This window comes from Hippoglossus hippoglossus, chromosome 23 (assembly GCF_009819705.1).
Source record: "Hippoglossus hippoglossus isolate fHipHip1 chromosome 23, fHipHip1.pri, whole genome shotgun sequence".
NCBI classification, from domain to species: domain Eukaryota; kingdom Metazoa; phylum Chordata; class Actinopteri; order Pleuronectiformes; family Pleuronectidae; genus Hippoglossus; species Hippoglossus hippoglossus.
The window spans coordinates 3,590,517-3,604,036 of record NC_047173.1 but is presented as its reverse complement, the minus strand read 5'-3'; the positions used below and the strand labels follow the sequence as shown (position 1 = coordinate 3,604,036).

Genomic DNA, 13,520 nt, shown 5'->3' with positions numbered 1-13,520 from the left:
AGATACAGCTTTCTATGCATTTTTGTTACTGTTAACATGTTGATGTGTTAGCATGGAGCCAGGTTACTGCATCTTACAAGTCGTCAAACCCCAGCTAGGATGCATGTCCTTTCAACAGAAGTGTGACTTTATCTTGAACCCAGTGTAAAAGTATGGATTGGTCTCTGTGAGTACTTTACCCAGTGTGAATGTTCCTCTCATTGTTGAAAGAGAAAAAAAGAAACTGACATTGCTCTGGACTAAACCTGCCTGACTGTTGTGTATATGTAGAGTTTGGACAACTGAATGACAAATAAAGGTGTATTTTGTAATTTACACGTGGGCTGTTATTGAGTCACTTCAACTACATCCACCTCATTTTGTTCTGGGTCACAAAATGTTTGGAACTCATCCCAGGGTGCATTGTGTCAAACGACCTGGTTAGGCCACCATACAGGCCATCACAGCCGAGAAGACAATGATTTAGCTAATATAGACTTACACGTACAACACGCCATTTATGCGCAGTGTTGCTTATGGGGGGTGAGCTGTTTTGTTCCATTTTAAAATCTTAATCCTACGTGATGAATTCTATGTTTTTGTGTTGCGACACATTTTATTTTCAAACAAATCATTTAAGTTGAGACATATCTCGCATTTGAAAGAAATCATTTAAAAAAAAAAGAGGTAACAGGGATGGAGAGGGGAACAGCTGGTTTATGGGAGAGCTCATGGTCTCCGTTATTAGAGGAAACTTTATTCATTAATTTAAAAATTGTCATAAATCACAATAAATACCTGGAATTAAATCTCTAGTGCTGGAATTGACAGGGCAGCTTTTTAAAAATCAAAGCGTGAACGATTAGAAGCCACAGTGAAGTACCTCATAGAAAGTATTCACCAGTGGACTGATATGAACCCATGGTATTGGTACGGATAACAAAACATGTTCCAATAAATACATGAAACAGACCTATAGCCTTTTTTATATAAGTAAAATATGTAGAACCACTTACAATTTCCCTTAATATGCAGTAAGATTTAATAATTGTATTTTGAGTTTCCAGATCTTTGTGGTGTGCAATCACCATCCAGCCGCCAGGTGGAGCCAAAGCTAAAGCAGAAATGTGATCACAAGAGTTAAACTACTACACACACCCACAGTGGTGTTTTTACAACTTACTCTACTCACCGTCCTGTGATCAGGTTCATTGACCTTTAATCATTTTCAGCATACAGCAGCTTGACTCAGCAGCCGGAGCGGAGACGTAACTGAGAAACCCTGTGTCAAGAATGGAAACCTGTTGGATCTGTTCAAGACTTTAATTGAAGCGTAAGACAGCGTTTTTACAAATCTGATAACTCTTTGTTATAGAAGTCAGTGTATATCATTTACGCATCGGCACATTTTTAGACTTTTCAGCTAAATCAGTGTTGAGGACAAATCGACCAATTCTGACATCCAATGCTCCTTTCTTCGCGCTGTTGATATTTAAGCACCTTTTCCACGTCACTCCCTGCAATGTGCAAACAGGGATCAGCCCTCTGTCAACATGTGAGGCCAGTGTAAAGGAGTCATTTGTAGAGTGTGTGAGTCACCAATTTCCCACAATTTAGAAAGATTTCTTTGTTACTTATTCATCCGCTGAACCTAGAGACACAAATGATTTGTATGAGGGAAAGACAAATATGTTAATACTGGACTATATTAGTGAGATAATATGTTGAGAGCAAGTAAAAAGACAAATTAAGAGTAAAATAATAAATGAACACAGTCAATCATGTTGCTTGGATAATAATAATTCTCCCTGCTCTAGTTTAAGAGCCTCACCTGTGTGCAGTGGATCACAGTGATAAGGCGACAGTCATCATGGAGGCCAACAGCAGCAGTGCTGAAGTCTCTTCAGGACGAACAGACAGGTTTCCATTTGACCCTGAAAACACACACAAGCAAACAAACAGAAACAGAATGCAGGTCAGGACAGTGTCACTATGATGTGAGAGCATACATTAAAGCATGTTCCAGCTTATCTACCTTTTACTTGTACACTTTTTAACACTGTGGCTGTCCTCCTGGAAGCAGTGTTTTGTGCCTCGCACTTGAGAGTGAAAGATTTAAGCGGATGATCCAATCTTATCTCAATCACGTTGCCCCTCACGGTCTGACCGTCCACAGACGACAAGTAGCGACAAGATGGCAGACACTCGGCAGAACACATGAACTTATACTTTTGTGCGATTTCTACAATGTCGGGGCCTTCGATCTGGACCTTTGATGGACCGGCTGAAACAAAGACAGTGAGGACAGATCACGACATCGCAAATTTGAACTGTACGTGATTCAAAAATACAAATGTAATAGACTACATCAATGCAAACCATGAAGAAGACCCAGAAGTTTGTAGGAAAACTCAGTAGGCTGTTTCTAAAACTGGTGTTTTGTGTAAAGACTTTCAGAGGTCCAGTACTGCAGGGTTGCCAGGTCTATGGTTTTCTCGTGGAATTGGGTTACTTTTAAAGTTGCTGCAGATTGAGAACACCTGTTTTGCTGTAAAAATATCATGTTTAACCTTATATAAGATAAAAAGGGACGCTGAAATCCAGTATATATACATAGCCCATTTACACATAACACACAATCTTAACTGTTAGGGTTTTCCTTTCTCTTCCCCGTTTCCTCCTCCTCCTGCCTGGAAGACATACATTTACTGTTTATAAGTCTTTTACTTGTATAAGTACTAGAATACACCTCATCATGGTAATTCATACAACCACTGACAGGTTTTAATGTTGTGGCCCATCTATATATATATATATTCTGTGAGTAACCTATATTATTAAACGGTTGTGAATTAACATGATAAGCTTTATCAGCTGAAATAAGGTAAATAAAATGCCAAGAATAGATAAATAGGCTATTTACACGTGTATTTATTGTAAGTATATGATTGAAATACAGTGAAGGAACATGATGAGGTGTTTCAGTTGAAATAAAGCACTACATTAACTACAGTAAATGCATAGGACATAAACTCATGTTATCCAGGCAGGTGGAGAAGAACAGAGCTTTTGTTTATTTAAATGTCTTATTAAACAATATTGTTTTAAGACCTTGGTTAAAGAACTGTGTGAGTTCTGGTATTGGGCTGGTTTTGTCTCACAGATCTGGCAACGCTGCAGTTCTGTCATGAACCAGCAGCTATGAGTTTAGAATTGTGAAACATCTTTCAAAGTAAAAGTAAACCTCAGTTACAGTATTTCTTCTAAATAATGAATCTAAATGATTAATGAGCTAATTAGCTAACATGTTAGTTAAATTAGAATAGTACAACATGCTTGTTTGCTTTCTTGCCTTGAGTTAAAAGACAATGTTTACACCCCTGTCATGCAGGCATGCTAAATAAACCACTGCTGGCTTAGCTTAGCATACAGACTGGGAACATGGGGCAACAGCTAGCTTAGCATACAGACTGGACACATGGGGAAACAGCTAGCTTAGCATACAGACTGGACACATGGGGAAACAGCTAGCTTAGCATACAGACTGGACACATGGGGAAACAACTAGCTTAGCATACAGACTGGACACATGGGGAAACAGCTAGCTTAGCAAAAAGACTGGAAACATGGTGAATAGCTAGCTTAGCTCTATATTATGTAATTATATGTAGCATTTCAGCTAAGCTAACCTCCTCATTGTGAATATCTATCCCTACAGACAGTGGTCAACCTTCTCATATAACCCTTGGGAAAAAAGCAAATAAGCTAATTTCCCTTTGTTGAATAGCTAGAAGCTAACATCAACATGCAGGGGCCTAGCTAGGAACCTGGCATTTTTCCAGGTTTGAGGCCTTAACTTTCAGCCACAGATAAATCATGAAACTCTCGACTTACTTATTACAGTAATGCGTCGCGTGGCAGCGATAAACAGCCCAGACACAGTGTTGGTGGCTTTGCAGGTGAGCACTGTGGAGTTATTCATCTCCTGAGGAACGATAGAAATCACATTTCCTTGACCACCAATCCACGGGCCATGATCTGACCTCCAGGTGTAGGAACAAGATGGCCGACAGTGGGCGTGGCAGCTGTAGGTGTGGCTCAAGGTTGGATTCATCAAATCAGCGCCTGCGATGGAAATGTTGGCAGGTCCGTCTAAGGAAAGAAGACAGATCAGAGTCATCAGGACATCCATATCCTGAAGGATCTCATACAACTGACAAAATCAGCAACCTCTTACCTAACACCTGTAGTTTCTTCGTTGTCGTGGCGGTCTGCTCTGTGTCCTCGTCTGTGGCCGTACATGACACCACTACAGCCCCCACCCATTCGTTTACAGTGAAGGCCAGTACGTTACCCTGACCCTGAGCGGTCTGCCCATCCAAAGACATGGAGTAGAGACATCCAGGGCATCCGGCATCGCACTCAACGGTGCTCGGCACTCCCAACGTCACATAGTCCGGACCGATTATTGTTACATTCACTCCTCCTGAAAATGTCGCTAATGGAGGAACATACATTTTCACATTTATTTACAGCAATCATACCGAGATATGAGAATTTAATTCTTGGTATTTAATATTTAACATTTTTGACACAGGCAACATCTTTAGTGTAAGATTTATTGTTTGATTGAATTTAAAATCACTTACTGTTATCATCACTATCACCTTGTTCAGGCTGCTCTCCATCCGAAGACAGTACAGACTGAAGTCCTATCAGGCAGTTGAAAATACTGACACTTAGCATTGTCTACAGCTTTTAATGATATCATCCTCTACCTGTCACCAGTGGAAGGATTTCTCCATTTGTCACAGAAAGTTGAAAGCCAGTTGACATTGTTTGGTCAAACTATAACTCAAGACTGAGACCTGATGCCTAATTTTGAAGCTTAAATACATGCTAAGGCATAAAAGTGCCATGGATGAAATCAGAACTGACATTAATAAGTCTAGTTGTTGCTTAATTTATTTTCTACTCATGCTGCTATCACTCTACTACTCTTAGATTTGACCATGATTTCATGAATGTGGCTTTAGGCCCCAGACATTATATAGTTTTCAAAATGCATCGTTCACAATAAAAGTATAGAAACTATGCAGAAAATTGTCTCTTGTGAGTAATATAATGTAATTATGTTAGTTGGTTATGATTACTGTTGTAGATGGTAGAGGTGGAGCTTACTGTGATTCCCATATTGTTGCATAATTTAATATATAACACTAATCTGCTATTTAGTCATATATACACATACTCATATATCCTCAATGTATAAACTATATCCAAAAAGTGGATTGATTTTGTATGTTAAATCTTAATATGCTTAGGGACTACTAACAATAGCTTTAAAATATATGTAAAAAGTACATTTCCTTCTGAAATGGAAATGAAAATCCCATTGTAGTGTATTATCAATCACATTTAAAAATGGTAATATACAGAGAAAGTGGTTTTCATAGAATAAACATAATAAAAACAAGAGTCAAAGTCAGTATGGCAGCATTAATGTACGCTGAAGTCATCACAGCGAAACAATTCAACCCTCCCACTGGTATTTTTATCAAAAGTAAAATAAATCCTTGTGTTACCTGCCAGAAGCAGCAGCAACAAAAGTCCGCTGAGGTTTGAGAGTCGTCTGTTCTGTTTAGACGTGCAGGTTTGATCCATCTTCTGTAAGAATCTGACGTGTAAAGGCAACCAGGAAATAAGGGATATGTAAAACATTAGCAGGCAACCCGCTCTTATCTGAGCGGGTATCTGCCTCATTGGTCACTCTGATGATAATATATTGACTGGATTGTTACCATAGTGGATATAAAAAACAAGTTTCCCTTTAATTTATTTTTCCCGATTTTCTTTAGCAGCAGCATTTTCAACATAATTATGACTGATTATTTCCTCAGTTTTCCAGATGAGACGAGAGTCCCTGCAGTCGCAGGAGTAAGTTCTTATGTTTCTGGCTCAGATCCAGTCTGAGGGAGTGATCTGCAGAATGTATTGGTTCTGAGAGTGAGTCCAAAACATGTAATGTCACAGTTCTGATTTCTGTAAAGAGGAAAATGCAGATTTTAAATCAGATTATTCGAAATAACGTGCAAAAGAATCATCGCTCTGTGTAAAAACATCAGCTCCAGAGGAAACAAAAAAGGCTGTGAGCATTAGTCCTGGAGTAGAGCTACAGACGCTGATATGAAGTGTGAGTCACCGTATTATTCACTTTTGCCCTCCCAGCATTCACTTTGGTGCTTTACAGTTAGTGACCTCGCCCTTCAGCTCCAGAAATAACCTCCATTATCTGAATAAATTATCCAAATGCATACAGATAAAAAACCTGTTGCATAATGGAAACACTGACTGAGTTTATTGGAGGAACAACAATTAGCAAGAACATGATTTCTATGGATGAAGGAGATAATAGCACTAAACTGAGCCTTTGAACCATTTCACAAGTCACATTTATTGAAAGCAAAAAAAATACTAATTACATCAGTTCAACAACATTATTTCTACAAAAATACAAAAAAGTCAAGAATATATTTGCATGTTTCTAAGTGGGATCTTGTGCAACTTTGAGTGTAAGTGTGTGTGTGTGTGTGTGTGTGTGCTCTTAAAGTGACGTCTCCTTCGAGTCCCTGTTCGGCCTGAAGGTCAGTATCTCTGTGAAGGTGTGACCTGCACAGACACAAAGGGAAAGATGATGCATCAGTTATTTTACATCGACACATTTACCTCTTTTCTTAATAAACCTGAATTTTCTTTTTCCTGCAAATACATTCTATGTCCATTAGCGCCCTCCTCTGGCGAACAGCAGGTTCTGTAACAACTCTGCTGGCTGCCGTGCCTCTGAATTTAACTGGCCTACAAATCAACAAAGCCAAAAGTTATTTTAAGGAGAATAAAACCTAAAACCTGCATTAATACATTTTTTCTTCGGCTTTTTTAGACAGTGCAACAATATGTGAACACAATGCTGATATATATTGTGGCCTTCATTTCATTGCTGCTCCTGGAAACAAGGCTGCAAAATGCAACTTCAGCCACTAGATGTCAGTAGATTCTACAGCCTACCAATTACATAGATAGTGTTTTGGCTTTTTAATGAGATCAAAATATTGGTGAAAGCAGCTTTAAACCCAAGTCATCCTCTCCGCTCCCTCTTACGTTTCCACTGGTCCAGCGGCAGGTCCGTGTTGTCCATGGTCTGATCATAGGGCAGCGCCTCGGTCTCCTCCTCTGTGTCTCTGAACTCGCTGAAGAAAGGCAGGTCCAGGGCCTCGGAGGCGCTCACCCTCCGCTCAGGGTCCAGGAGCAGCATCTTTTCCAGGACGCACACGGCTGCAGCGGTGCACATGGACACGTCACAGTCAGCACCACAGAACCCAGCAGAACCAACAGGTGGATTAAACAGGTGGAGAACAGAGAGCTGCACGTACCATTGGAGCTGGCTTTGGAGAAAACAACATCCAAATCTTTCTTTGGTACTTTTGGCAGACTTCTGATGTAGTTTTTGGCCTGTTGAGAGAAGTAGGGGACAGAAGATGGTAAGTTGAGGGAATGTTTTGAGCATATTTGAATGGACGATATTTTTTTCCCCCTTTCCTTATCTTTGTATTTGAGAGATTGTATTCACACCATCTAAATTCTTACAATGGAGTTTGAGGTCAAATACTCTTGATCATTTTTAAATCATTATTTCTCACCAATGAATAATCATTTAAAAACCTTAGAAATAATCACTATTTGTATCTATACCTCATAGGACTACTTTACAGATGATAACAACTAGCTAGTAGCCGAAGTAGGTACAGTAAAATTGGGGTGAATCTTAAATCGAATCTAGAAATCTAACAACACCATGTTTTATAATAGTTCATATTTTTCATCCAGTTTGACGATATGATTATTGGGGGGGTAGTACAGGTCAGCTTGAATTCAGTCAGTGACATCACATTTCAAAAAGTATATATACTGTGTGATTTCTGTGTATTTGTAACACAAACTATAAAAATGAAGAAGTCCAAACTTTCCCCAGTTGCTGTCCTCTTTGAGGTCTGAGGAAACAAACTACAAAGTACAAACATTTTGCAACAACCGTTCAGCTCTGCCCGACTCAGCCAGAGACTGTTTCACGCTCAGAAGCATCGAGTGTAACTTTAACGTGTCTCACATCTTGGCTCTGCAGCTTCAAAACGAAGTCGGCAGCCGGGGTTCCCGTGATCTTCATGATTTCTCTGAGCTGGTCCAGGTCTGACAGGGGCTACGGTTAAGTTCCATCTGCTACATGTGAACTTTCTACAGTGCTCATGTGAGCAACACGAAGAGACAGCAGAAACAGAGAAATAGGCAATTAAATGATTCTAATATGTCTTTACAGTCGGGATCTAAAAGAGTTTTAGCCAAGTACAACAGATCTAGAAGGAAGCTTCATTTCTCGTGCTGATAGAGCCCCACTGATATGTTATATGAATCAGATTAACCATAAACTTCAGGATAAATGACGGGAATCATAAAGAAACAAATACATAAAATATATAGAGCTTGAATTAAAGAAACTAACATTTACAATACAAATATAAATGCACGTCTTTTCTGTATTGCTTTTTCTGTCAAATAAAAGTTTTCATATCGTCAAAAACATAAACGCCGACACTGTTGTGCCTGTGAAAGGCTCACATTGGCCGAAATGCTCTCTGAAATGCTCAATGATAATGATATATCTGTATTTGTAAAGGATACGATCGCTTCCCTTGAACAGCGGCTTTCCCAGCAGCATCTCTGCCATGATGCAGCCTGCAGACCAGATATCAACTGCAACAGAGAACAAACAGCAGCTTTTCCCATTAATCTTTTATTCTTATTTTGTTTCACTCGCTCCCCTGTGGACAAACGGGAGTTCACCTGTTTGCGTGTAGTGCATCCAGTTCAGTATGACCTCAGGCGCTCTGTACCAGCGCGTCACGACGTAGCCGGTCATCTCAGCGTCCGCCTGCCTCGCCAGGCCGAAGTCAAGAATCTAAATCAGACAGGGAAAAAAGCTTTAACAAGAAAACGTGTAAATGTGTAGAAAATACATGTCAAGATATTTTGAGTTGGGTTACCTTTAACTCACAGTCCGGGTTAATGGCTAAATTCCCAGGTTTAAGGTCCTGAGGTGTGAGAGAAAGGAAATAATGACAATATTAATACATTAAGGATCATCAGGAGACATTTGTTTGACAATTTTTTGTTTTAAGGTGACACTGCCCAGTTAATTTAAGGTTTTTACCAAATTAATATATAAATATAATTTCGGAAAAAAGCTTTTGTTTTGTTGATAATTATTATTATTATAACAACAACAATAATAGTAATAATAATAATACTATTTTTTATCAATGCTCAAAGATGATTTACATGATTACAAAAAACAGAAAGCATATATATAACTTTAAACTTAAAATACACATTATAATCACACATTTAAATATGATCTACAATGTATATTAATGATATAATAAAATAAAATATGAATACTTACTTTAAAATAGATTTAAAGACATAAACAAGGGCTGAAAACAAACTAAATCCTTCTGTTCATTGTCAACATAACTAATTCATATCTTCAAAGCTAACTTCTACTATATCTGAAGGGCACAGTTGAAGAAAGAGGCTCAGACATCTGGGACTTTCAGTAATAACATTTAACAGCGTATAGTTCTGTTCTAACACACACAGACACACACTCTCACTCTCACACACACACACACACACACACAGAGAGTAAAGCTCCCTTTGTGGGAATCCGGATGAATGGAATTGGGCGTGAAATGAGCAAGAACCCCCAGCCCCCTAAAGCTCATAGTCTGAAAGGTCAAAGTTCACGCACCCTGTGGATGATCCCTGCGGAGTGGATATACTGAGGAGAGAGAGAGAGAGAGAGAGAGGACATCAGCAAGTTCAGCTCAACTCACTGAAACAAACACAGGAGCATCAACGTTTTTCTCTGAACTGTATTTACACTGCGAAACAGATGCTGCGTGGTGTTTGGTGTTCACCTTGAGTCCTCTCATCATCTGATAGATGAGGAACTGCACTCTGTCCTCGGACAGCCTCTCCAGCTTCATCAGCTTGCCGAGGTCCGTGCCCATGAACGGCATCACCAGGTAACTGTGGAGGAGAGGAGAGAACGGGAGTCTCATCTGCCAACAATTGCTCCGACATGCTTTCAACGTGGGTGTTTGGGAAGAGGCAGAGGAACTCACAAATCTCGAAGCCGGTCCAATGAGATCTCGGCGGTGAAAACATCCATTAGTCCAATCACCTGCTCGGTGAAGAGAAATAAATCTGATTATCATAGAGTGCACAAAACCTCAAAACAGGATGTTATTTTGAAATCATATGTTGTAATTTCCTGTTTTTGTTATTTCCTCAAAGAGCTTTTCTTACATTTTCATGCTTCATGTGTTTGAGGAGTCGCAGCTCTCTGTACGCCCTTTTGGCGAAAAGCTTGGACTGGAAGGGCCGGTGCAGTTTCTTGATGGCCACCTGCATCCCAGTGCGGCGGTCCCACGCCGAACTGAAACAGACAGATACTTATTATGCAGGAAAGTTTGTCCTGGTTGAGTTTTATTCTGAAAAATACTCATTCTGCAGGAAAACTAAAGCAACAGTGATCAATTTTTTCTGTGGCGCTAATCAGGATGTCCACGTGTGATAAATAACAAGGGGGACACCTCAAATGGAGCCATCATTAATGTTATCAAGTATAACTGAGTCTTTCCTGCGACTGCCAGTCACAGTGAATGCTGTGTGTGGGGTAAAGAAAAGGCCCTTTTTTGATTGAAGACAAAATAGTGGTGCGTTCTATGCTCTTAACTCGGGGGTCTTTGACTTTCTAACAATGAGACTGGGGGTGGTTTTTCTTTGTTCGCCCTCATCCACACAACACAATGCAAATAGAGGCCCTGCAGAGCCAGCTGTGGAGGGATAACATACCAACATACCCCAACACACAAGCACTGCTCTACTTTACCTGGGTAACATATAGTCCAAATGGTACACGCAAAGTATGGTGGTGAGTTTTGGGGTCGAGTTTAGGTGTATTGATAAGATATAATGTACAATAATCCTGTTTTAGTCCCACACTGGGGAAATTCACCGTGTTACAAAGAGGGAATCCAAAAATCCAAACTCAGTAAGGCAAAGAATAAATACAAGAATACAATATAAACACAAAGAGCTATACAAAAAAATTTAAAGTGTAAAGTACATGGATAAAATTGAAATTGCACAGATGAATAAAATGATTATTATAGCTAATTCAATGAAATTAGTTTCTTTGAGGATGTAAAGTAAACCAGAAAATGCAAAAAAAAAGTACTTGTTGGTTTCCTATAGTGGAGAGCTGCAATGAGACCAGTTCTCCTGTTGTTTCCACACTGAGCTCCCAGTGGTTTCTCTTTCAGGGACCAGGAAGCGCTGGTTTAGGATCACGATCCATTTGGTAAAGCAGCTGTTATGCATTACATAAACTCTGCCTCTCAAACCGCGGATATAAACAGTATTCAGTCAATAATCCTCTGGGCTTTTCTAGGGGGGGGGGGGGGTTTACTCACCTCACTGTCCCGTAAGCTCCTGTCCCGACCTGCTTCAGGTCCCGGTACCTCTCCGGAACCTCCCACACCGTCCGGTTCACCTCCTGCCGGTAGTACCCCGTCCTGGAGCGCACAGCCATAGCCCGACCTGCTCACACTCAACTCGGCTGAGGTCAGGGTGTGGGTCCGCTCTCCTCACGGGTCCGGTCCGCTCCGCTCATGTGAGGAAACGTGTGTTGGGTATTTACTTGTATTCCAGTCAAAGCCGGAGACGCGCAGTCCGTCCCGCAGCCAGAAGTTTGGTGCGTGCGTAAAAATTCCTCCAGACGAACCAGTCGACCACTTGTGAGACGCGCAGGGTTTCCCCGTTACACCCCCCCCCCCCCCCCCCCCCCCAACACTCAGACACACACAGGCACTCACTGGTCGCCCAGGGCAATATGTGGGTGTGTCTACAATGTGTGGAAAAAAAACCCACCAGCAAACCAAACATCTGGCCCCCTTAAATTACACCGCTGTAAAAGCCCCCTGGAATATACACTGTGATATGTACTTTATGTTTACATCACAGATTATTATACTTTTTTAAAAAACATTATGTATTTATAAAATATAGTATAGCGTTTTTGCTATTGATTTCTGCAGATTCTACTGCACTACATTTCTTTGACAGCAGATGTCTCTGTATATAAAACTGTATATAAAGTAGTTCAAACCAGCTCCAACTCCAAAAGCAAGTGTTAATCATCGAATGCTGCCATACATGATACTAATATCAGTCACAGGGACCAAAACAGTCAATTTACTTTTAATAATTTAATGCCTAAAATATGCTATTCATACTGGGGTCATGCATGTTTTGCTGTAGGACAAAAAGAAGTGACCCCACACTGACAAACAGAAATGATGGTGTTTATTCTGTTGAAGCCAAGACTTGCCAAGTGACGTTTACCCGTTAATGATGAATGAGAAAATCATCCGAAATATTTAAAAAATCTGAGAGCGCACATTCAGCGTGATGATTTGAAACTCATGGCTACAGCGGAATCACATGCCAACACGTATTCAAAAGACACTTGGAAGTCGTAACATACATACACACAGTATACATATACATTCGTTTTTGCAGTTTGCTATTCAAATCCATCACGTGTACAACATCCACAAAAGCACGGAACACTTGGAACATTCAGAGTTCTAACACGCTCGGACTGAGACATCTTCAATTCATTTGGACTGTCAATTCAACATTTCGCTTCCAGTGTGGATGGACAACTCGCACAAAAGGCTACATGTGCACCTCCAGTGGGACCCATGAAGGAAAACATACTTTAAAATGTCTCTCTTGTGTTTCTCCAAAATGACGCCAAAGCGGTAAAACAATGTTTCAGCTGTATCTATATTTTCCAGGTAGAAATAATCTAATCGAGTTGAACTTGAGAGCAGGCCACATCCCCGCATGACAATAAGGCAACAACAAATACACATTAAATAGGACTTCTGATGCTACTTCGCATTGAAAGGTCAGTTAGCCAAACAAACCGAGAAACTGCTGGAGTCTGTTTGCGCCGGCTGTTAGTTTCCAACTTGTATCCGGAGAGTATTTCGATCTCTTTAAGATCATATCTGCAGAAGTCAGATATGAGCCTAAGCCCAAGACGGATTGCCTGGTGATGTGCGGCTGACCAACGGCTGACAGTTATCTTCAGAAACATTTACGTTTACAACATAGACACACCTCGTTATTACCTATCGAATTTACGAATCCAAATTCTGCAATATCGATTGATTGGAGTACCGATTACTCGTAAAAGATATATTTGAATTTGAGAATGATAATGAGCGTATTAGACTGTAACATAGATATTTGAAAGTATTTTCGACTGAGTGTGCTTAAATTCCATTTATTGTAAACTGTCTCAACAGTACCTGTATTTTTTCACTTATTTGTCATTTAGCAGATGACTCATT

The 13,520-nt window shown here is 40.1% G+C and overlaps 2 protein-coding genes across 3 annotated transcripts; both read right to left on the bottom strand.

The window, feature by feature from the left end:
• Positions 1 to 1,270: 1,270 nt before the first annotated feature.
• LOC117757470 lies at positions 1,271 to 5,658 on the bottom strand. Of its 2 annotated transcripts, none has more exons than XM_034578659.1 (7): positions 5,565 to 5,658; positions 4,629 to 4,691; positions 4,217 to 4,477; positions 3,874 to 4,131; positions 2,015 to 2,263; positions 1,811 to 1,913; positions 1,271 to 1,630 (listed from the first exon to the last, which is right to left on the bottom strand). In XM_034578659.1, exons 1-6 carry the CDS (start codon positions 5,641 to 5,643, stop codon positions 1,825 to 1,827), a joined length of 999 nt encoding a protein of 332 aa, XP_034434550.1. In that variant the 5' UTR covers positions 5,644 to 5,658; the 3' UTR covers positions 1,271 to 1,630; positions 1,811 to 1,824. The 2 variants fall into 2 exon arrangements, with proteins under 2 accessions (XP_034434550.1, XP_034434551.1); XM_034578660.1 differs by having other exon boundaries at positions 4,217 to 4,465.
• A 754-nt stretch (positions 5,659 to 6,412) lies between these two features.
• Positions 6,413 to 11,947, bottom strand: mapk12b (mitogen-activated protein kinase 12b). Its single transcript, XM_034578135.1, has 12 exons — positions 11,571 to 11,947; positions 10,402 to 10,531; positions 10,218 to 10,276; positions 10,011 to 10,122; positions 9,842 to 9,871; positions 9,075 to 9,122; positions 8,875 to 8,989; positions 8,713 to 8,784; positions 8,144 to 8,223; positions 7,410 to 7,488; positions 7,138 to 7,311; positions 6,413 to 6,648 (listed from the first exon to the last, which is right to left on the bottom strand). Exons 1-12 carry the CDS (start codon positions 11,687 to 11,689, stop codon positions 6,584 to 6,586), a joined length of 1,083 nt encoding a protein of 360 aa, XP_034434026.1. The 5' UTR covers positions 11,690 to 11,947; the 3' UTR covers positions 6,413 to 6,583.
• Between the last annotated feature and the right edge of the window lie 1,573 nt (positions 11,948 to 13,520).